Raw genomic sequence first — 20,908 nt, 5'->3', positions numbered from 1 at the left:
AGCGGTGAGGAATTCCATAAATCTGTTAAATTTTAAGAAATGATGAAAGGCAAAAGGAGGTTGAAATCTGTGAATAAAATCCTGGATTAAGAGCTGAGAATGCCGAGGTGAATCACAGGAGTACTTTCTGCCTAGAACGCTGTATAGTATCGATAGCAGAGTGGTTCTCTTGGCCTGCCTTATCAGACACCACCTTATTTCCTGGTGGGCAATGGCCACTGAATGATATGTCAGCTAAGAAGAAAAAGCCTTCAGCACCTAGCAAAGGTCATTCCACATGTCTGCGGGCTGTAAGGATATATAGGAAACAGCATATTAAATACCTGCCCTGCACTGCCTCGCTCTGATGTTTCCATCCTTGCTTCTGCTCTCCAAAATTACCTGCTGGCCTTGCGCCGTGGGGGCAGCCAGCCTGCCTGAAGCTGACTGACATTTCACTTGCAGCTGCAGATAAAGCCAAAGCTTGATGAGCTGGCACTAGTGATCTGGCTCACATGTAAGGAGCGCTTCGGTAGCGAAAGGTCATCGCTTCCTCCCACAGCAGACAGTGTTATCGCTGCTGTTACAGCGGTTCTCATTTTGTGCTGAAAGCTCAGAAGTCCTCTTGCAACCTCTGTTCCCTTCAGGGCAGCCAGGTGAGGTTAGCAGGAAGACGAGCTGTCACTGAAGTGTCATGACACCTCCTTCGTTTGTTAAAATGAGTTTTCTTTCTTTTTCAGTCGACTGAAGAAAGAAGGCGACAAACAGTTGTAATAAATTATTTATTTGTAATGCTGGCTATGGAAACCCCAGTCCTTGGGAAGGAGTGGAACATTTTTACATACAATAAGAGCTACAAAAGGAAAAGAATATCTTATAAAGATTTCTTTATATATTTAAAGCAGAAACAACCACCCAACAAGTAGAGACTTATCAGCATAGCATTCATTTGTAGAGAAGATTTCTCAAGACTGGTGTGGGTCTCCCTGCATGACAACGTATTCAGAAGCCTATTGAAAATACAGGACTGTGTGGAATATTCAGAGAACTTCCTGCAATCTTGTTTTTTTTCTTACTAGTTTGTTTTGAGTAGGTGCTAGAATCAGGTTCACAACACAAGTCACTGTGCGTGAAGAGACACTCAATGCATCTATAGCTATTTTAAAAAAAAACAAGGATTGCAAGTAGGTGACATAACAAGCTCTGAATCCAAGTGCTATAATAATAAAAATCTACTTTTATTTTAATACATTGTAGGAAATCTTCATAATTTTAAAGAGAGCTCAGTTCTGCAGCATGGCTTTTTAAGTCTGTAAATAACTTTTTTGGGTAGAGGGGAGAAACAAAACAAAACAAAACTCCAGAAACGTTTATCTTGATTTTCAGTAACATCACAAGTTGTGAATTCCTACCTGGTATTGACAGAATACAGAGTTGATTTTTTAATAAAAAAATATATATAGTTATCCCTTTAATTAAAGGGAGCGATGGGTATCAATAATTTCAAATGGGTAAAAGCTTGAAATTTGGTTTGCTATCAACAATAAGCATTAAAGGGAGTTGCAGGGATAATGTTGCAAATGACTGTTTCTGTTCTTGGTTTTTGTTTTTTGTTTTTGTTAGTGTTACATCTCTCTGTTCTGCAGGTGATTTCTGTTGAGTTGGGTTTCTCAGCAGTACAGGTGTCCCTTGGAACCAGCTTACCCTTTTGATGCCTACTTCAAGGGTTAATTTTCAGTGTGGCCATAATAAACCTCTTTCCTATTACCTTTTTGACACGTAGTCTAACTACATTGGTTTTAGATTATCCCTTCTAGGATAAGCAAATGTTCAAAGAAATAATCTGTTCTAAAATCTTTTTTAAAATGCTCCTTGGCACAAACTAGTACAGCCAGAATTTTGTATGCATGTGCATATTTTTGGAGGATTTGCTCTTTCTGGCCTCTCGTGTTTGATACACTCTTAAGAAAAGAGGACTAGGCAACTCAGCGTTCTTAAAGTTGTTTTGCAGAGACCAGTCTGCATTTCTCTGACTGTTGAAATTTTGTTTTTTTGTAAGCAAAAACTTTTTAACTGCCGCCAGTTTTCTGTATCTCAGGAACTTACTAATGAACATTAATCAAAAACATGGACAGTAACATTTACTGACTCCCAAGCCTACGGGTCCATGCAGAATAACTCCTGTTGGCTAGTTCCCATGTGGATGGTGAAAGGAGAGGAGCACACAGAAGGCCAGTGAGCATTATTCTGGAGACTGCTCTGCTTACTGTCTAGGCAGAAAGGTTTTGTTTGGTTTTGTTTGCTTGGTTTTTACTGTTTTGCCACTTTTTTTTTTTTTTTCTCCAGAGCAGAGGGTGATGCAACCAATGGACATCTGAATCTGTTGGCCATGTTTTCTGCTGGTGCATAACTTCCCCCATTCCCTCTCTCAACTCATGAGCACTCTATCTCTGCCGTCGTAGACTGTTAAATGTGATGGTTGTGTCATAGGACTGTACTGAGCCATGTTTGATAAAATTGTAGTTAATCATACGCTGTAATGGAAGGAAGGCATGGCACGCACGGTGCTTTGTCCACCGCATGGGTCTCGATCCAGAGCTGGTGTTAGTGCCCAAAGGTTATTGTTGGGCATTATAGTAACATCAATTTACAAATTAAAACCTTGCATCAGGGTATTCTAAGCCCATTTAAATCGAGAGTATACGAGAGAGGGAGAGGAGGATTTTATCCGTTGATGCTGACCTTTGTTTTCTCCATTCCAGATTTCTCAGTGCTCAGGAACTGCAGTAGCATTTAATCAGTTCCACCTGCTATGTGTGAACTCTCTGAAGGCGTTAGCAGGAACAGCTAGCATTTCTGACATTTGGAAGCCACGAGGTCAGTCTAGAGCCAAGGATGGTGAGGTTTTCTTCAGCCAATGCCTTTAGTCGGTGTCTGCAGTGATCAGGTGAATTAGAAACTAGTTTTCTTCTGAATAACGTTTTTAACTTTTGCTAAGGGGAGCAGCCGGTAAGATGGGTTTGCTCAGCAGAAAGCACACCTTGGTTGATTTTAAAGGTCCAATTAGGCATATTTCAGATAATTCTCCCCTCCCTGTTTTTACTGTGTGGAATTTGGGAGGTTGGAGGCATTCAGCCATTTCTTCTGAATCTTTTCTTCTGCTGTTATTTTTAGCTATCGTTATTCTTAAGAAAAATTTGCAAATTCCCTCTACTCCTCCCTCTTCTCTCTGTATCATTTTCAAAGCAATGAAGTATTGCTTTGCAATCTGAGTTCAAAAGCTATTCATCAATCTCACTTATTTGTTTCCAGATAAATATTACAATATTTTGGGGAATTTTTTTTGCATCATTCAGCCAATAAGCACTGAAATTCTTCCATTTTAGACTTACGATTAACTACAACTTTACTTGCAGTGGCTTTTGAAGCCATCTCGCTGTTCGATGCCCTGTTAAAAACAACCCAGACCTTTTGATTTTCTTTAAGAGATCTCTCTTGTTTTTCCTCGGTTTTAAAAGTTTATTTTTTAATTTTGCTTTAGTGTTTTTGAAACGTCTCTCTTGTTCTATGTCGTCATGGTTGAGCTTGTTTCACTGCACCGTTAAAGCAGAGTGTACATTCTGACTGCTACATTTATATATATCTTGAAGCTTAATGTATATATGAGTAGTTTGCCATGGGATAACACAGTGTAAACAGAGTAGAAACCCAGAAATCGTGACTTCTGTGTTCTCTCCATTTGAGTATTTTGTAATTTTTTTGAAATATTTGTGGACATAAATAAAACCAAGCTACACTACAGCAGCCAGGTTTTGCCTGCAAGCGAAATGTGTCTGTTGATTGTTGTTAGTGGGAAGAAGAGTATTTTCATCTGGGCAATATGGGATGCTGGCACGGCCATCTTCTCGGTTTCAAAGCTTGTCTCGTCTCTTTCTTGGCTTTACTTTTCCTTCTGTGAGGTTATTTCATTTTTAATATACAGTACACAGAACACCAACATCATGTCCAGCTTTGGAGTATATTTTGCCTACCCGAGGCTCATTTATGCTTTGGGGCCATACTGTGCAACTTCAGCGTTTTTTTCCCTTAAGTTGAGAAGTCAAATTGAAAAGAATGAATGTGTAAGGATGTTTTGGTTGTCATGACTTCAGGGGGTTTCTGTGTACAGTGGTAATACGTTGCAGCCACTGATGTGTTTGAGCACAAACAAGTAGTTAAAATGAAGTGTGTGGAGAAGCTCTCACTGCATCAACCAGTGAAGGGTAGAAGAACAGGATATTCAATTCTACTCTATTGAAACAGCTTAGATGCTGTCATTTTCCTTTAATTTTGCTTATGAACCAAAGGTGTTGGAAAATGAGCCCTTTTGACTCATGAGGGTTAACCTTCAAATTAAATTAATAGTATACTATAGATGATCCAGTAGCTGAAATTTTTCCTGCCTCTTATTTTCTAAGAGACGTTACTTTGTGCCAGTGAAATCTTCTTGAACGTGACTGATACGGGGCTCGTGAGAGATGCATTCCAAAGCAATGATAATTGCGGGGAGGAGGGTGCACAATAACTCATTGTCTATTCATTGCTTGCTGAAAAGCTAAAATTTGCTTTCAAATTGCATACACTTCTGTGTTTGTGTACGTTTGTAATGGCTCCCTGCCCTCTGTCTATCAAGGATTATAATGTGTTTGTAAGAGCTAGCTGTTTGGGTGTTCCGTATTTGCAGTTCGTGATAATCGGTGTCTCCAAAGCTTAGGAAAACGTCGTGCTGCTGCGGAGAGAGGTGGTGAGTATCTTTGCAGAATAAACATTTGGTTAAAAAAGGAGACAGTAAGGCTGCGTTCTGGATCTGTTCCTCCTTTGTGTTTGCTAAATGATTTTTCAGAAATAGTGAGGTGTCCTGACTCCAGTTCAAGCTAATGAGTGCTCTCAGTGTGGTAAGAAAAGAGTGCCCTGTTGTTTGAGCGCTCTTGAAGCAGGCGGAGCAGTTGCAGACAAATTGCAAAGGAGTTTGGAGCTGCATATTTCAAGAGTCTGCTCTATTTATACCCTGTGGCATTTTGTAAGGGGAAGGTCAATTCTGTCTACTGGAAATAGCTTCTGAAAGTGCTTTCTCTAAGCCCGGCTTGAACATGTGCCATGGTATTTATTTCGACATATTTTATTTATTTCTTTTTTTAATTTCTTGTACTTAACATAGAACTCGAATGGGCTGAGGCTGCCCTCCATCGCTACAGGTTGTTGAGTTTCCAGCCTTGAAATGTTGAACCCTACAGGGACAAGGCCAAAGAGGATTTTTATTACTGCATAAATTGAACGATAAAGTTCCTATTGCAGTGTTGGTCTTGTGTTAATGATGCCTTGGCATTACAAGGCTAGAGAGCCGTCCATCACATGGCTGTGTTACAGGTACATTACCAGATTTCATTCTAAAGTCATGTCAGCTGTAAAAAGTAACATGGGCAGCGAGGTTTCAGTCCTGTCTAGGCTGTGGGTAGCTTTTTACAACATATATTCGTTTAGGCCCGAGGAGAAAAGGTGAAGCCTGGTGTTTTGTTTGGGAATTTGATTGTTCTGTTCTTTGAACATGGGAAAAAAGGTAGCTTGTCGTGTTGCCTGGCATGAGATTTCTCTTCTTTGTAGGAGTTTCTATGCATTGGGTTTGGTCCCTGAAGATGTTGAAGTGAATTTGTTTTAGGCAGTAGTAGCAGGAGGCGGAAAGGAGAGCAAGGGGAGGGAAAGCAGAGCAGCTTTTCACATGTATACGCACTATTAAATATTTGGTTTGCTGTAATCACTCTAGTAAACAGCAGCAAAATCTGCACTCTAGGCAAGTGATTAAGTTCTTAGTTTTCCTTTGCTTTTGATGACGGTGGAAATGAATGCATTGAATGTTTGGAACAGTTTGTTTACAGCCATCAAAATGGCTGGGAGCCTGAGGAGGGCACACTCGCCTGTCCTGTGGCACGTTCTGCCCTTGGTGGAGCAGCGAGCTTACTTGCCTGTCTCCTCTCAAAGCCTGAGATTAAGCCTGGTTTATGCCCAAATATTAAACTGAATTTGTTATTCCCAGCCTGGCACCTAGCAGGATTTTTGCCTGGGCCCTAAAGCTCTTTGTGCTTAGAGGTCTGAACTGGGGCTCAGTACAGGCAGCAAGAAACCAGTCCTAAAGCTCCTTGTATTTAGAGATCTGACCTGAGGTGCAGCATGGGAGGTGTAAAAGTGGTATTTTGGGAGCTTTATCTACGCCAGGTGGGACACTTTGGGGCTGGGGAGGGGATTTTTCCTCACAGGGTGGTGCCCTGCTCGCAGCTGGGGCTGTGAGGACCTGACAAGCCACACCTGGGCCCAGGCCTGGAAGGTTCCAGAAGGCGCTGTGAGTCCTCAGCATGGTGGCACGCAGGTAGGAGCTGTGCCCTGCTGTGAAGGGGAGAAGGATGACAAAAAGGTGGTGGAGGAGCCTCAGAGAGGCTCAGCCTCTTTCCTCAGGACAGCTCTGGCTGGCTGCCTGTGGAGGGAAGCGAGAGCCTGAGGGAAATGTTGCCCTGTGACCTCCTGGTGGTGTCCCTAGGCCACAAAGGAGCTGGGTGTCCCTCAGGCTGGGGCTGGGTCCCCCGAGACCCCAGGTAGTGTCCCCATTTTCCTGAGGCAGCAGCCCCTTGGCTTGTTCTGTGGGCTCAGTCCAGGCCATGTTGCTGTGACAGGCCCCGGGTGTCCCAGTCGCCTCCATCGCCATCGTGGACGTTTCTCCCACCTTGCTCTCCACACGTCTGAGGTAAGTTTGAGAACATTTTGCTGGTGTTTGTGTTTTTTTGTTGTTTTTTTTTTTTTTTTTTTTTAATGTTGGGTATTTTCTTACTTCAGAAAGACTCTGGGTGTCTCATGCTGGGGGGAAGAGCCTTTGGTGTGTCCTGCATGTGCAGGTCCTTCTTTACAAACGACTGTTCTGTTGTTTCGTCCTTTAATGCAAGATAATTATCCGTGATTTTTCTTAATGGTGTTGACTTAGCAAAACCAAACTGGAGCAATAGATAAAACCAAATGTAATGCAAACGGTACATCCCAAGCGGACAGCTTACCTGGGCTATTTTTTGTTCTTTACAAATGCTCATCTCTGTAGAAGTAGTAACTTTCCCCTACAAAATCAGCTATTTTTATATAGGTAAAAAATGTCCTTCCTACCTGCCGTGTTCCTAATCACCATCCTCTTTCCACAACTTCTCTGCATAAACTCTTAGTGTACCTCAGAAGTACAGTTGTAAAAAGTGAAAGACCCAAAAAAGATTTATTTTTGAATGCATCTTGTTTCCGTTCTGTCACTCCGAATGACTTTGTTGGATCTTTCCAGCTTCTGAAGTCCTGTATTGCAGGTTTATCTCATTATTTGCTAGCTCTTTAAATATTTGTCCCATGTTTTTACCTGTGGCAATGTCACCAGGAGGAAGCAGGCTCTGCAAAGAGCTCACTTAGCTTGTAAACACTCTCGCCCCTTGCTATAGCTCCAAGGCTGAGCTCCTGCACCAGGGAACGTGTGCATGGGAGAGAAATTACGGAGTAAATTGATGCACTGGCCTTGGAAAATGGCTGTGTGCGATGTCAGTGGAGCTGCATTTCACTTTGCCTGGGGACTTGGTTTTCCTGGAACAGGCTATTAATCGCATCTGCTAGATGGATTTTTTTTTCTGGTGTTGCAGCTTGTTTGAATGAACCCTAATTACAAAGTCCAGGCAATTACAAGTAAAGGAAGCTAGTGTTCACGGCCTAGTAACTTGGTTGAATGTATGCCTTCAAAACACGCAGCCTCAGCTACATCAGGGGTTCTCCTCCCTCCGCGTTAGATTGTTTTATTGTCATTTTACCGTCATTGTTTTATCCTCATTTTGGCTTTTCTCCAGTTGTCTTCACTGCTTAATGCTTTTTCTGCAATAGCAAATAAAATGGATATCAATAACAATATTTTTATGAAACACAAGAGGATGCTCAGTAGCAAAGGAGTGAAGGAACACGCTACTTGGCTTCTCACAGAAGCTCCAGTGAGCTTCAGCACTTTGTAATAGTGAGTATTTTGTTTGTCACTGCTGCAATTTATTGTAAGTGGGGGGAGAGGATAAGCAGAGGGAATGTTAACAGGCAGAGTGTCCAGTTTGAAATACAGGAGTTCTCCAGTTGCTCTTATTTTAACCTGTGAAAGGGTCCCCTCAGCCTTAAATCTTGTAGTGCACAAAATGGCGCCGTCTCCAGTGCGTCTCCAGTGAAGTCTTTTCATGTTGCTCATGTTCCTCTAGCCATTCTTTGAGGGAGTGGAAACATAGGGTGAAGTGAGGATCACAGCTTGGATTTATTGGCACTGCGTGTAGATACGTGGCCACCAAAGATGTGTACTGGGGGACAGGGAAATCTCCCTTCTAGCCGATGTGTCAGGCAGGGCGAGGAGCTTGAGGAGCACGTCAGAAGGAAGGCTGGAGAGTGGCAAGTATTGTGACAGCCTGCGGAGCTGTACCATGGGTATTTTGAAGGGTTTCTCTTCAGCCCATATGCAGATCCCTGTAACACACTGTGGTTTGATGCCAGTACGTTTCTCACTTGGCACATCTTAGTTCAGCTCCGAGTGCTACCATGTTAGTTCTTGAGAGGAGAACTGAACACAGTGCTGGTCTTGTAGGAGAGGCAGCTGCACGTTTGCTACTGCTGCCACAGTTTGAGGAGTGTGCGAGTGCCTTGTGCTACAGAGCTGAAAGGGTTTGTAAAATGCTAGGGCTGACACAGAGCCACTGTGAAGTGTCTCTCCACTCAAAATGAAACAGCATTTAATTAAATGTTCCATCAGGTGCACGTTTGGTGATGGGCAGGGACCCTCCAGGAGAAGGCACGCTGGCAGGAGGGCGGACAGGTTTCTCTGCAGCTACCTCAGCACGTAGGGGAAGCTTTGTCTGCATTCGTGGAGGCTGAAACTTGTTCTGAGTTGACCTCAGACTTGGAATCTGAGCAGAGACGTCAGTCCCTAGGATGGCACCGAGCTGCAAGTACTGATTCATGCAGATGACAATACTTAAATAATCCTGACTGCATCCTGTCTCAGAATCTGTGGCTTATCTCTTCATCATGTTGAAACTATTGAGTTAATTCAGTTTCTTGCCCCTTTTGATCTACTTTTTTGGCACGTAGAGGGTTTGTAATCTTTGTCTGTCCTTCTTCATCCGTCAAGCTGCTGCATTAAAGCCTGGCCTGTGCTGGGTTTTACTGTAGGTGGTATTGATTAGGGTGGTGAAAATAATTCCTTTTCTTCCCTAGCGTAGTTCTAGCGGTTCATTTTCCAACTGTGGAAACAGCTGTACTGGAATGAGGCTAGCTGATTGCAAAATATTTATTTCTTTCTGATAGGTAAGAGAGTCAAGCATAATTTTACTGGTAATACCTGAATTCATTGCTTTTACTCTTTCAACTATTGTGTTACGAGACAAATTTCAGGCATAAACAAGCCTCTCGGTGACAGCAGCAAAAAAATGCAGGCTGGTTAGTGCTCACTGAGATTTCTGTACTGGGGACGTGGATGCTGAGGGCAGTGAAAATCCTCATGGGATCTGTGCTCACCGGGGAAAAAAGCCCCTAAAAAGAGGTACCTTTGCAAAGCACTCCCTCTCTATCAGTCCTGAGGCAGCGTACCCTGCGTTTCATTTGTCAGGTGTCCTGAAGACTTAGAGTGTAATGAACTGAGGAAAGGCTGGAGGTGAAGCCTACACGGCGTGAATTTGTGGTGGTGCTACGGTGTTTTACAGCGGCATTGAATCCAGCCCACTGCCAGCGTGTGAGGGGACGGTTCTGAGCCTGGTGACAGCAGCCTCGCTAACTGCTCAGCACACCTAATGCAGGGCATTTTAACAGAGTTTGTGCTGGAAAAGTCAGTTTCCAGATGTAAGATCCTTGCTGCTTCTCCCTGAAGTGGTGATACCGCCGTCCTTTCACCTGTTGCCATTGCTTTGCTACAGACAGTGTGAGTACAGACACAGTGTGCATGCAGCGGGGCTGTAGAAATATTTTCTTTTCCTTAGGTGTTGTTTAAAGCAGAGCTGCCTGGCTTTACTAATTTCTCGTGGAGACAATACCTGGGGCCAGGAGCTGTTGGGGGAGGCACCGTGACAGAAACACCTTCATCTAAATGTAAATGCTGCTTCCCTGCCTCAGGCTGCCTTTAAGAGGCTTTTTCTGGGGGAAGTGGCTACAAGGTAATGGTCCCAATCAATTTATTCATGTCAAGAAATGGTCTTTTATATGCTTATTTGAAATGTATTGTTCTGGGGTGATAGGACCACATTTGTTTTTTAAGCAGGTGACTCAAATGGAATGAGAATCAGGGAGCGGAAAGGAAAGGGAAAAGAAATGGTGTGAGGCAGGTGCTGACGGTGAGGCAGCCTGCTCTGCCAGGGGCTCCTGGGCACTGCTCCCCCCTGCAACTCCACATCACTATTTCTCAAACTGCATTTTGGCATTTGTGCCTATTTACTTCCCGGCCCGTTGAAAGGTGCATCTGTTTCGCAGGGCCTGGGCCAGGGGTTTGCCCCATCTGCACAGGTTCTGTTTGGCTCTGCCACGGAGCCCAGTGGTGGTTTGCTGTGTCGTGGTGCCTCTCTGATAAAACACAGAGGGAGATACGGACTTGCTCCAAGTCCTGTTTTGCTCTTTCAAAAGAGTGTTGAACAGGTGGATCACTAATATTTGGTTTGTGGGTGGCCCCTGGAGCTGGCCTGGGCTGGGGGAGCTCCCCAGGAGGGCAGCTTGAAGGACTGGGGGGTGATGGATTTGGGGGCAAGTGCCAGCCCAGAGCGTTGGCTGGGCTCCAGTGGCCCTGGCCAGGCTGCAGGTTGCCACTGGGGACGATTCTCAGCCACGGGTGCCTTTGCAGCGCTTGCCACCGGATGGCAGCAGATGCTCAGGAAAAGGATTTCAGCCCTCGAGCGCTTCCAGGAAAACTTGAGGATCTCACAGCAGCGGCTGGACCGAGGTCATGGGCAGAAAGCAAACCCTCCACCAAGGCTGCAGCGTGCCCGTGAGGTCCAGCACCACCTGCTCCATGCAGCACTGCGTGCCCGTGGCTTTCCTCGGGGTAAAACAAGCTTCTGCCACCTGAATTTCCCAGCTGCTGCTTTTACTCCCATCCTTGTGCAAGCTGCTGTGCACCTTTTGGCTTTGTCTGCCGCTGCAAAGAGCAGTTCTTTTGCCGTGCTTGTTATCCATTAGAGGCTGGGAGACACACACCCTTCTTTTAGCTTTTTTTTTTTTATTATTTATATCGTGGCAGAGGGCTGCCTCGGATTCCTCGTCTGGACTCCTGAGCAGCTGTGTGGCCCCACACGAGTCCCAGCACCTCCGGGTGCCATGGTTTCCCCCCTTCGAGCTGTGCTTTTGATGCCCTTGTAGGGAAACGGGGATGTAAACACGAGGCAGCTGCCCGGGGAGGATTTGTTTCTTTTAGGTGGCCTCTACTCTGGACTCACTTCTTGAGCTGGAAAAATACACAAGCCATGAAATAATATTTAATACATCAACCCCCGCCAGCAACAGCCCTCTTCCACCCCATGCAGCAGCTGGGAGATGAGACGAGGGGTTTTCTTCTAAACTTTTTCTTAGCTTTTTTGGTCTGAATGTCACAGCCTCGAGAGCTGGTGTTTGCCTGCAGGGCAGAGCAGCGTGCAGCCGAAGATAAATGCCACCGAGGCGCGCTGCGGTGATGGATGGCTCCGTCAGGCAGTATCGGTCTGCTAAGGACCGGCAAAGGATGCCCTGCACAAAACACTCCTGACCTTATCGATTCCTCACGTGGCGCCTGCCCAGCGCGGGGCTTGTCTGGAGCCGTCGCAGGGAGCAGGCGAGGAAGCAGAGAGGGAGGTCAGGGTGCCGAGGCCGTTTGGTCAGACGGGGCGTTTGTTTGCTGGGCTGGCTGCTCCCGTCAATGGCTCTGATGCTGGGGGCGATGTCCAGCTTCACGGGGGCAGATAGCAACGAGTGGAAGCAGAGGGCAGCGGGCTGCAGTGCGAGGAGTCGGGCAGGGTGCAGAAAACAATCGGGGCTCGGGCAGGAGCTTGGAGCACCCAAGTGCTCTGTGTTGCTGGATAAATGTGTGGATCTGGGCTGGGTGGTGGTTCCAAGCATCAAAATGCCTTTTTTTTTTTTTGTCCTGGTTTCTTTCTGTCCTGCCTCTCAGCTTATTCGGACAGGGGGCTGTGCTGCCTTCGCCAGCGTCTGATGCTGTTTCCAGGGGGGGCAGGAGCTGTCCCCCCGGCGGGGAAGCACTGTCGCAACCTGCTTGGCACCTCTTCTGGAGACCAGGGCGCTGACCCTCTGCGAGCAGTGTCGCAATTCGGTGAGGCTGATGGCTTTTGAATTTCTTCCAACCTGTCGGTGTGGATGTCACTCGCTGCGCTGTCTCCAGCCCTGGCTCTTCATATGGAAGTGTTTCGTGACCGTTCCCCGTGCCCTTCTTTCTGGGGGGTTTCTCCAGGATCTTCTGCAGCCCTCCCAAGTGCTGTTTCCTACAGATGGGCCTCGTGAAGGCCAAGGCAAGCTCCAGCTGGTTTTTGTTTCAGCCATGGCTGGAGCATTTGCTGGGGCTCCTGTGAGATGAAGGGCACGGGGGAAACCACATCCCAAACTTCCCTCCCAAAGGGAGAAAGGCAGCCTGTGCTGCCTCAGTGAGATACCCATCAGCACCCCCTAAAGGGAGCAAAAAAATGTTCCAAGCCCAAAGGCGAGGTGAAATGTCCTGCGGCTGAGCTGCACTCAAAGAAGCTGAGCCCAGTGAGCCTCTAACCTCATATGAAGTGCTCCGTGTCTGTTTTTGTAGCTGCTAAGGCCAGCTTCACAACTGGTGCATGCTCATATCTTGCATAGTGTAAGAGTGTAGAAGCATTTGGGTGTCTTGGGTACTTAGAGATGTGAAATAATCCAACTATCGAGTGCCAGAAGTGTCTCCCAGGTCTTAGAGCAACTTGCTGTGAGGTTTAGGGCCCCGCAGCAGGATCCAGAATTGGTCACCAGCTCCAGCTGCTTCTAGTTTTCTGTGGCTCAAAATCAGGGAGGCAGTCTCTGCCCCATTTCTGAGGATGCTCCTGCTAAGAACAGGCCCTCTGGAGCAGTGCTCAGGGTGTTCTGCAGCAGTTTGGGTGTCTGTATATACCTCCTCTGCTGGAACCTGTCGGTGGTTTGTGGCCAGAGGGCACTGACAGCCCTGGAGGTAGCTCTGGCTATGTTCCTCAGCGTGGTGGAGGGAGAGGAAGGCGCAGACAGATGTGGAGAAGCTGAGACCATGTCACTCACCCCTTGTTTCTGTCACTGCCTGGCCTGGACAACCCCTGGCACACAGCGATTTGCACCTGCTTGGCTTCTGCAATGCTCAAACCCCCCCTGTGACTGACTCTGGCTGAATCGTGTGAGCACGGAATCCCAGAACTCGAGCAGAGGACATGGGAATGTACCTGCTGGGATGTGGGAAGAGATCTCAGGGACCTGCTTTGCAGTCGCAGAACCATCTGTGTGCAAGGTCCTTCTGCAGAGGCGTCCTCAGGCCTGAGGCAAGGAGTGGGAAGGCTGCAGAGCTGCTGCGTGCGTTGGTGTGACCCGTCACCACTGCCTGGGTCCCAGCCTGGTGTGAGTGGTGAACAGTGGCCAAAACTGAGCCACCTGGTGGCCCCAGGGCCGAGCTGGGAAAGGAGCAGCATGTTGCTAAGAGGGAGCCTTCTTTGGCTCGTTTGGCCCCCTCGCAGCCAGGTGTGAGGCCTCTGCCCATCACCCTGCCAAGTACGCGGGGCAGTTTAAGCCGTGCCCTTTGATATTTAGCATCTCCTGTGCCGGGGATCTAAATCTGTCAAGTGAGAGCAAACGAGACCCTTGGCCTGCTGCCCAGCCTGTGCCTGGCATCCAGCTGGTGACTTTCCAGCTTTTATTTTTAATACGATATCGGGTGAGGAGGTGAGTGCCAGCACCCCATTCTGCCACGCACACAGCAGCACGTTCCCCTCTGTGCCTCCCCTTATGGAGCCAGGGTTGTTTTGGTGGCAGAAGCAGCTTTGACTGGAGGCAGACCCCCAAACAACTCCCTTGTTTGTTGTTTCCAGCAAAGAACCTCGCCGTGGGGTCTGCTCAGGAGTGCCTCCCCATCCCACCTGCCCAGCTCGTCTTTTGCAGCGTTGCTGGTGGGGAGCAGCTCCTTCGTGTCGCTCTGAATGCCTCTGGAGGAACGACAAGATTTATGACCGCCTCCCCTGCTCCCCATCCACCTCTGTTTGCCTTTCCCCCTCCGCCTTCCCGGAGCTGCTGGGTCAGAAGTTTAAATCCTGCTTTGAGCAACTCCTGACTTGCCACCAGCTCCTACAAAGAACTGGTAGTGGTTGGATTTAATAATTTCCCTGGAAATGAGCCTGCTTACGTCGCATTGCTTTTTTTCCATATATAAAAAACAAAAACAGAAGGGCCTCCTTTGAGTTTCCCTTTCTGTATTGATACGTGAAGTTGGCCAAAGTGCTCTTGCCTTCTCCTGCAGTGGATGAGAAATGGCTGCTGTTAATTCTGGGTAGTGACTGATTTCACTGGATTAAATACATAGCTCTTTATTAACTTTATTTTTCACTTGTCTAAGATCTGCTGTATCATAAATACTTTTTTCAGCGTGAAAGTCCCTTCTGCTACCTCTGATGTCCCTGGTCCAATACTAATAGTGATTTCATACCCACGGGGAACAGGATTTGCAGTTTATTTTCTGGAGTAAACTCCTTGGACTGCAGTTCCATCTTTCTCCCTTCCAGAAATGCTCTTTCATTTTGCTTTTCCTGCAAAGCCACCAGCCACTATCTAGGTAGGTCCCACCGAGTCCCCATTCACAGCTTTATCTCATCTCCTCTTTCGTCTTGAAGATGCAAAAGGAGAGTGCCAACCATGGATCCTCTCTGAAAATGAAATTTCAAGCCTGCTTTTTTGGGTGGGAGGACTTCTTGACAGCATCTGAGGCACAGGTGAGACCTTGAGATCAGCAGGGTTCATCCCAGAGCCTGCGAGCAGCTTTGTGAAGCAGGCCAGAGAGAGGGGAAGAGAAGCAAAAAAACGCAATATTAGTTTTGCTTGCAGAAGCCTGAATTTGCGGGGTGAAATCTACCCAGGCAATGCGGTCCTTGGTCAGTGTGTGGCTGCTGAAAGCTTCCTATGAATTGCAGAGTGCAGCCGTGTGCTGGCTGCGGCCACGTGCGCGCCATCTCCGGAGAGCCACCCAATCTAATTAGTAGCCACCGGGGAAGAAGCTCACTTGTTAGGACCAAGATGCGATAAATAAAATATTAGCTAGAGGAGGTGGTGAGCCAGGAGATACAAACAGGGCTGTGCAAAAGCTTTTTTTTTTTTTTAAAAAAAAAAAAAAAGAAGCACTGTGGGGAGCCCAGAGTGAAAGGAGCCTGCCAGAAATGCGCTGGGTACGATGCTCGCTGCTGGCCCCTGCGGAATGCCTGGAAATATGCAGACACAGGCTGCGGGGAAATCAACCCCATGCACATGGCTCTGCTGCTCTCTTCCCAATAGCAAGGAGGATTTCAGCACATGCCAGGGAAAAGACAGGAGGAGCTTTTCTCTCTGGCTTGTGTCTCCGCATTGGTGCCATTCATTACTTTAGCCCTTTAAGGATACCTGTACGGGGTGTTAATGGCTCAGTGAAGGTTGTGGTTTTTGTCTGCTTGCTCAGTCTTCTCAGCTCCCTCTTCTGTAGACTCATGAATGGCATGAAGCTTGCACTGATGGTTGTTAAATGCTCTGAGATATTGATCAAAAATCTGCTGACGGGGCTCGGTGTAAGGTTGGGAAGCCATGGTGAGAACAGCCTGTCTGTCTGTCCTATGTGAAAGCTGTGCTGGACTTCAGTTTGCTTTCCAGCAGCTCGAGCAAGAGTGAATAAATGGTGAGGAGGCTTGGCCTACAGAAGAGCTCATTGCTTAAAATGAGGCATTTGAACCCCCTCTCTCCCCATGTGTAACCTCAGTGGTAGGTTTTGCCTCCAAGTGGTGTCTGCTGGCAGAGGAAGGCACCCCTCCTGCCTTTCTTTGAGCTGCTGCTGTGCTAGGGGATTTTGTGGCCGGGTGGACAGGCTGGCCACTGATTCAGGACCATCAGAAATGGCCCTGGTAAGGAATTTGTAGTAGAGGGTGAGAATTGGAAAAGCTCTGTCTTGATTTTTAGTCCGTAGGTTACAAAACATGCAGTTCAGGGAAAGGACAAATTCTCTGTGGGAAGCAGAGACGTTGAGCTGGGATGGCCTCATCACGATGCCGTTTGGAGGTGTGGGATCTCTTCTGCAGGCTGATTGCGTGGAGCACCCAGGAGGAGAACCGCTAGGTGGGGCAAAGCAAGGTCAAACGAGTCCTTCTAGGGCAAAAGAGCAGTTAAAAAATCATTTTGGTTCTTAACAGGAAGGCAGCGAAGCGACTAAAAAGTGGGTGTGATATGTTGAGATAATCTAATATAAGAAAGTACCCTGGAGGCAGAAGAAGCCATGTTTAAAACCATCAGCAGCCACTGGAAAGCCTTATCAAGAGCAGCAGGAAGATGGAATAATCAATCCTAGAAGGAGCACAGCTCGTTGCTGCAGCAGGTAGCGCTATAAAATATTTCACAGCTTAGCAATGCCACTTGGATCGTCCAAAACCCAGCAGCTGGGTAAGAGGTGAAAAGGGAAATTTTGACTTTTTGCTGTCAGGAAGGGTCGCGTGCTGCTCCTTGCAGGAGACCTCTGGTTCCACGTGCTGGGAGGTGAGGATGCGTTCCTCTGCCAGGCAGAGCTTTGCAATTTAACTGGGTAGAGCATCTTTCCTGCATCATGTTAACCTGGCACAAAAGGCTGAGCTGCTCCGTTACAAACTGCCCTAGCTACTGCTGTAGCTGCACAATGGTCTTCTTCCTGTAGGTCGCTTTGAGGTGTGTGAGGGCAGGCTCTCGTTAATTGGTATGTTCTGACCCAAGGCAGACAACTTCATGACGATTTCCCAGCTCCTTAGCGAAGGCTGATGGGTGGCTGGTGAAGTCACGGAGGGGTTTGTTTTTCTGCTTCTGCCCTTACTGTTCATTTCAAGGATTAAAATGACTGAAAATAGCCATGGTGTTCTGGGGGCAAAATCCAGCAGCTGGGGCCTCCCTAACTTGGAGTAAAGCAAGTCAAAACAGGCCTGTGTCATTGCAGCTTGGACTTCTTGGGACTCCTCAGGCTTTGTGACTTAATCTGAATCTTTGTTTGTTTGTTTGTTTGTTTTTCTTCATTTTAAGCTGACCTTCCTTCAAGCACTGTATAATCTTTGGGGCAAGGATTATTCTCTTGGTACTGAGCACTCTGGATCTGTGCTGAAGCGAGGCGTGTTGGTGTTCTGCATTGCTCTGGAGCACTTCTACCTGGTTGTGTTCCTTGGCATGTGAGCATTGCCCTTGTTCGTTTTCCCAAGCCTCAGCCCTGCGTGCGTGTTTATATCCGTCAGTAAGTACATAAATACAGACACTTCATATGGGTACGCATCTATCCTCACAACAAAAACACCCAGAAGAGAGATCTGCTCTTTCGCTCAGTGGGTTTTTGAAGTCAGCCAAGGCAGGGAGGATCTGGTTGTGCAGCGCAGAGGCGAAAGGAGCCTTTCCAGGAGTGCTAGAGGAAGCAGATAAGACAAACCATCAACTTTGGAGCCCGAAAAGGCAGCGAGCGCTGGCACATCAGAGCTTCCAGGCAGGGCTCTGATCGTGGCATGACGGAAATGGGACAGAAGTTCAGTATTACCACTGGCTGAGCACAGGATAATGAGGGCGCAGACAACCATGGCTGGGCTCATTAGCCATTCTGCTGCCCAATTAGGCTAGGAGCTAATTGCTCATTAACGAGCCCGTACCTGCTGAGGCAGCTGGGCTTCCCTAGAATTCGCGGCTGGAGCCACAGCAGAGACCGGGGAGAACAGAGGCACGATTTGAAACCAAGGAAATGGAAAAAGTCGGCTGCCACCGAGGAAGGGTTTTGCTGCCTCTGCCACCGCTCCCCGGGGACGGGCGGTTCGATCCCTGGCACCGCTGCTGCCTGAAAGGCAGGCCAATTAGCCCCCGGCTCCCTCTGAAACCTCCCTCTGCTCCTGGCATCCTACAGCCCCGCAGCTAATGACGTGGGAAAGGACCAGCAGAGGAGAAGATGCCGGGGAGCTTCAGGTGTTGGGTTATTCTCACCTGTATTTCTCTCCTGAGCGTCCTCTGGAAAGAAGCCAAGCTCCTGGTGGGGAGGAGGAGGAGGGAGCGTGGTGGTTTGAAACACGAAAACTGCAGATGAGGGGCGGCAACAGGATCCTGGAGAGAGCAATTGGCAGCACTCCTGCAGGATACAGGCCCCAGCTCCTGGAAAATGGGAGGTGGAAGCAGGGATGTGCTTCACACCGCGTGCATCAGCTGTCCTGGGACACAGGCTTGGTTTATTTAGCAGTGAAAGCACAGGGACCACGCTGAGAATGAACCCCTGTGTATCTGCAGCACAGCTAAGTGTGACAGTGTTGCCCACACCCTGCTCGGCAGACACAGGTGGGTTCAGGAGGTCCTACCTAAGGCTGGAGAACAAGCTGGTATTGACACCGAGAAGTGTTCTGCACGTGTGGAGATGTGGGCTGGCTTTAGTTACTGGGTTGCTGCTTTCCCTTTTTCCATTTCCCACTGTTCTGTACAGTTGCTTTGATAACTTAGGTTTTTTTCTTGGCTTTTCCCCCCCCAAAGTAAGACTGGGAGAAGGGTTTGGTGTGGTTCCAGCTGTAGGTGGTGGTGGAAGCAAAGCAGGCTGCTTTTTACCTGGCTGTGACTGGCATCTAAATACTGAACATGGACCCACATTGCCTGTGTGAGCAGGCCTCTTCTGTGCTCTTCTCTAGCCTGGATCTTACTGGGAAGAGCGTGCAGACAGCTCAGAGACCTGGGCACCGCAAAGCCCCATCGTGTGGTAAAGACCCAGGCCTGCACTGTAAGGCATAACCGAACAGCTTCCTTTTCTCTGTGGCTGGATTAAAACCAAGAGGTTTTATTTAATCAGGATGAGCTGAATAGTGTCGGAGGTTTTTTTTTTTTGTTGTTTTTTTTTTTTACAGAGTATCTCTCCAAAAAACTCCATGCCGAGCCATCCACCAGGCAGCTCCACAGTGCCACTGGCAAGGGACGGATGCTCTGGAGAGAGATGCACGAGGGGGGAGTGGTGTAGGAGCAAATTTGGGAAGGTGTTTTGGAGCTGCAGGGGAGAAAGCTCATTTATTTATGGTAGTACAGTGTGCAGCTCTGAAGGTGGATGAATGAGCAGAGGTGAGGCAGGGAGTGATTTTTTTTCAGGTGGCTAAATTCCACTTTTGGAAGATTTTGCTTCAAAATCATCAGACGTCAGCGCTGTTCAGTCCCTCAAGTGCCATGTTTCTTTGAGAAATGGGATTTCAGCCCCACAAACACTCCGCTGCCGTTGAGTTATTGCTTCAGGTCTATTAGGTCAGTGTACTGAAAGCCCGTGGAGTGGTTTTGAGAGCCAGGAGAGCGGTAATTGGGCTGGCTCCTGCAATAGCTGAGGAGCCAAGGGCGCTGCTCAGGCGTCGGGAGGGGACGGGTGCCCAGCCCCTTCGTGTAGCCGCTCGTCCCTCTGCCCTTTCGGCACAATTTGGTGTTTTCCACTCGCCCCAAGCTGTGCCTGGGGGGGGGGGGCTGGAGGCCATCTGAGAGCAGCCACGGGATTACTGCACAAACATCTTCTTTTAGTTCGCAGACTCTCTGTCTCCCAGGGAAGCAGAGGAGCCCTGGAGTAGGCTTCACACTCCGGCGTCTTTTGGAGCTGGCCCCATACGCCTTTTCTGTGACGAGGTGGCTGCAGGAGAGGGACCGGGGAGGGAAGGAATGCATTTCTCATTATGAGCTGCAGCCTCTCTGCTCTGGCAGCCTGGGAAGAGAAATTTTTCCCTCCCTCCCCAGGCCCTCTGCCCCCTGCAGCTCGCTGATTATTTTTGGCTGAGGTGGAAAGCACAGCCCTAGCATTTTTCCCATAGGGGAGTGACCCGAGCGGGAGGGGAGCGAAGCGAAGCCTTGAGCCTTTCTCTTTGTGCTCTTTCAATTAAAAGCCAACGCTTTGCATGTCTATAGCCCCTTTCCTCCCAGCACACCGAGGGGCTCGGAGAGCTGTAGGCTCCTGCCCGCCCCCTGCCTTCCCTGCTGGGCGGAAGGGGGGAAACTGAGGCACGGAGGAGGTCACACAGGGAGGCTGTGACCTGCCTTCCTCTTGGCCTGGCCTTTTTTCCTGCTGCTCTTTGCTGCCAAAGGCCCTTACCCCCCGCTCTGCCCTGCCCCGTGCTTCCCCCGCCTGTTGGAGCAGCCTCCAGCGCTCTCTCAAAATCCTTCCTGGAAAGCTGGCGCTGCCAGGCAGAAGGCTGGAGCTTTTGAGGAACGTGGCACGCACGTGTGGGACGTCCCCAAAGGCATTTGGGAAGCTGAGGGGAGGCACAGGTCGTGGGGCCGTGCCCCCGGTGCCCGGTGGCTGCTCCCGCTCGGGGAAAGCAGCGCCTGGTGCGCGGGGTTCAGGCGCCGTCGGGTTTCCCAGGTTTTCCCCCCTCGTGCTCCCCGCGCTCGGCAGCAGCCCGGCTTGTTTGCTCAGCTAATAGAAAGCACATGAGCGGCGCAGCCAGGCACGGCGACAGCTGTTGGGAATGATTCGCTTGGGACGCCAGCAGGAACCGAACGCACGGCCCGGCCGCGGCCCCGGGGCCTTTCCAGGGGGGCTGCGAGCCCCCCCCCCCGGCCGTGACTCACTTCCTTCAGCCTTGGCAGCAGCGCTGCTGCGTAGGGAGGGCCGGTGGAGATGCTTTGGGGCATGAAACCTCCTGCTGGGGCCTCTGCTTCCCTCTCCCTGCCCCTGCTGAGCCTGGCTCCG

General features: G+C 48.6%; 1 protein-coding gene across 4 annotated transcripts in view; it reads left to right on the top strand.

The window, feature by feature from the left end:
* Positions 1–2,298, top strand: part of RERE (arginine-glutamic acid dipeptide repeats) — a 222,542-nt gene extending 220,244 nt beyond the window's left edge. For all 4 annotated transcript variants that reach the window (XM_032201344.1, XM_032201342.1, XM_032201343.1 and 1 more), the window contains one exon: positions 720–2,298. In XM_032201344.1, coding sequence (XP_032057235.1) covers positions 720–753 — 34 coding nt within the window. In that variant the 3' untranslated portion in view covers positions 754–2,298. The remainder of the gene's footprint in view (positions 1–719) is intronic.
* The last annotated feature ends 18,610 nt before the right edge of the window (positions 2,299–20,908 follow it).

The sequence above is a fragment of the Aythya fuligula genome, chromosome 21, assembly GCF_009819795.1.
Source record: "Aythya fuligula isolate bAytFul2 chromosome 21, bAytFul2.pri, whole genome shotgun sequence".
In the NCBI taxonomy this organism is placed as follows: Eukaryota; Metazoa; Chordata; class Aves; order Anseriformes; family Anatidae; genus Aythya; species Aythya fuligula.
This window is presented reverse-complemented; position numbering and strand designations above follow the sequence as displayed.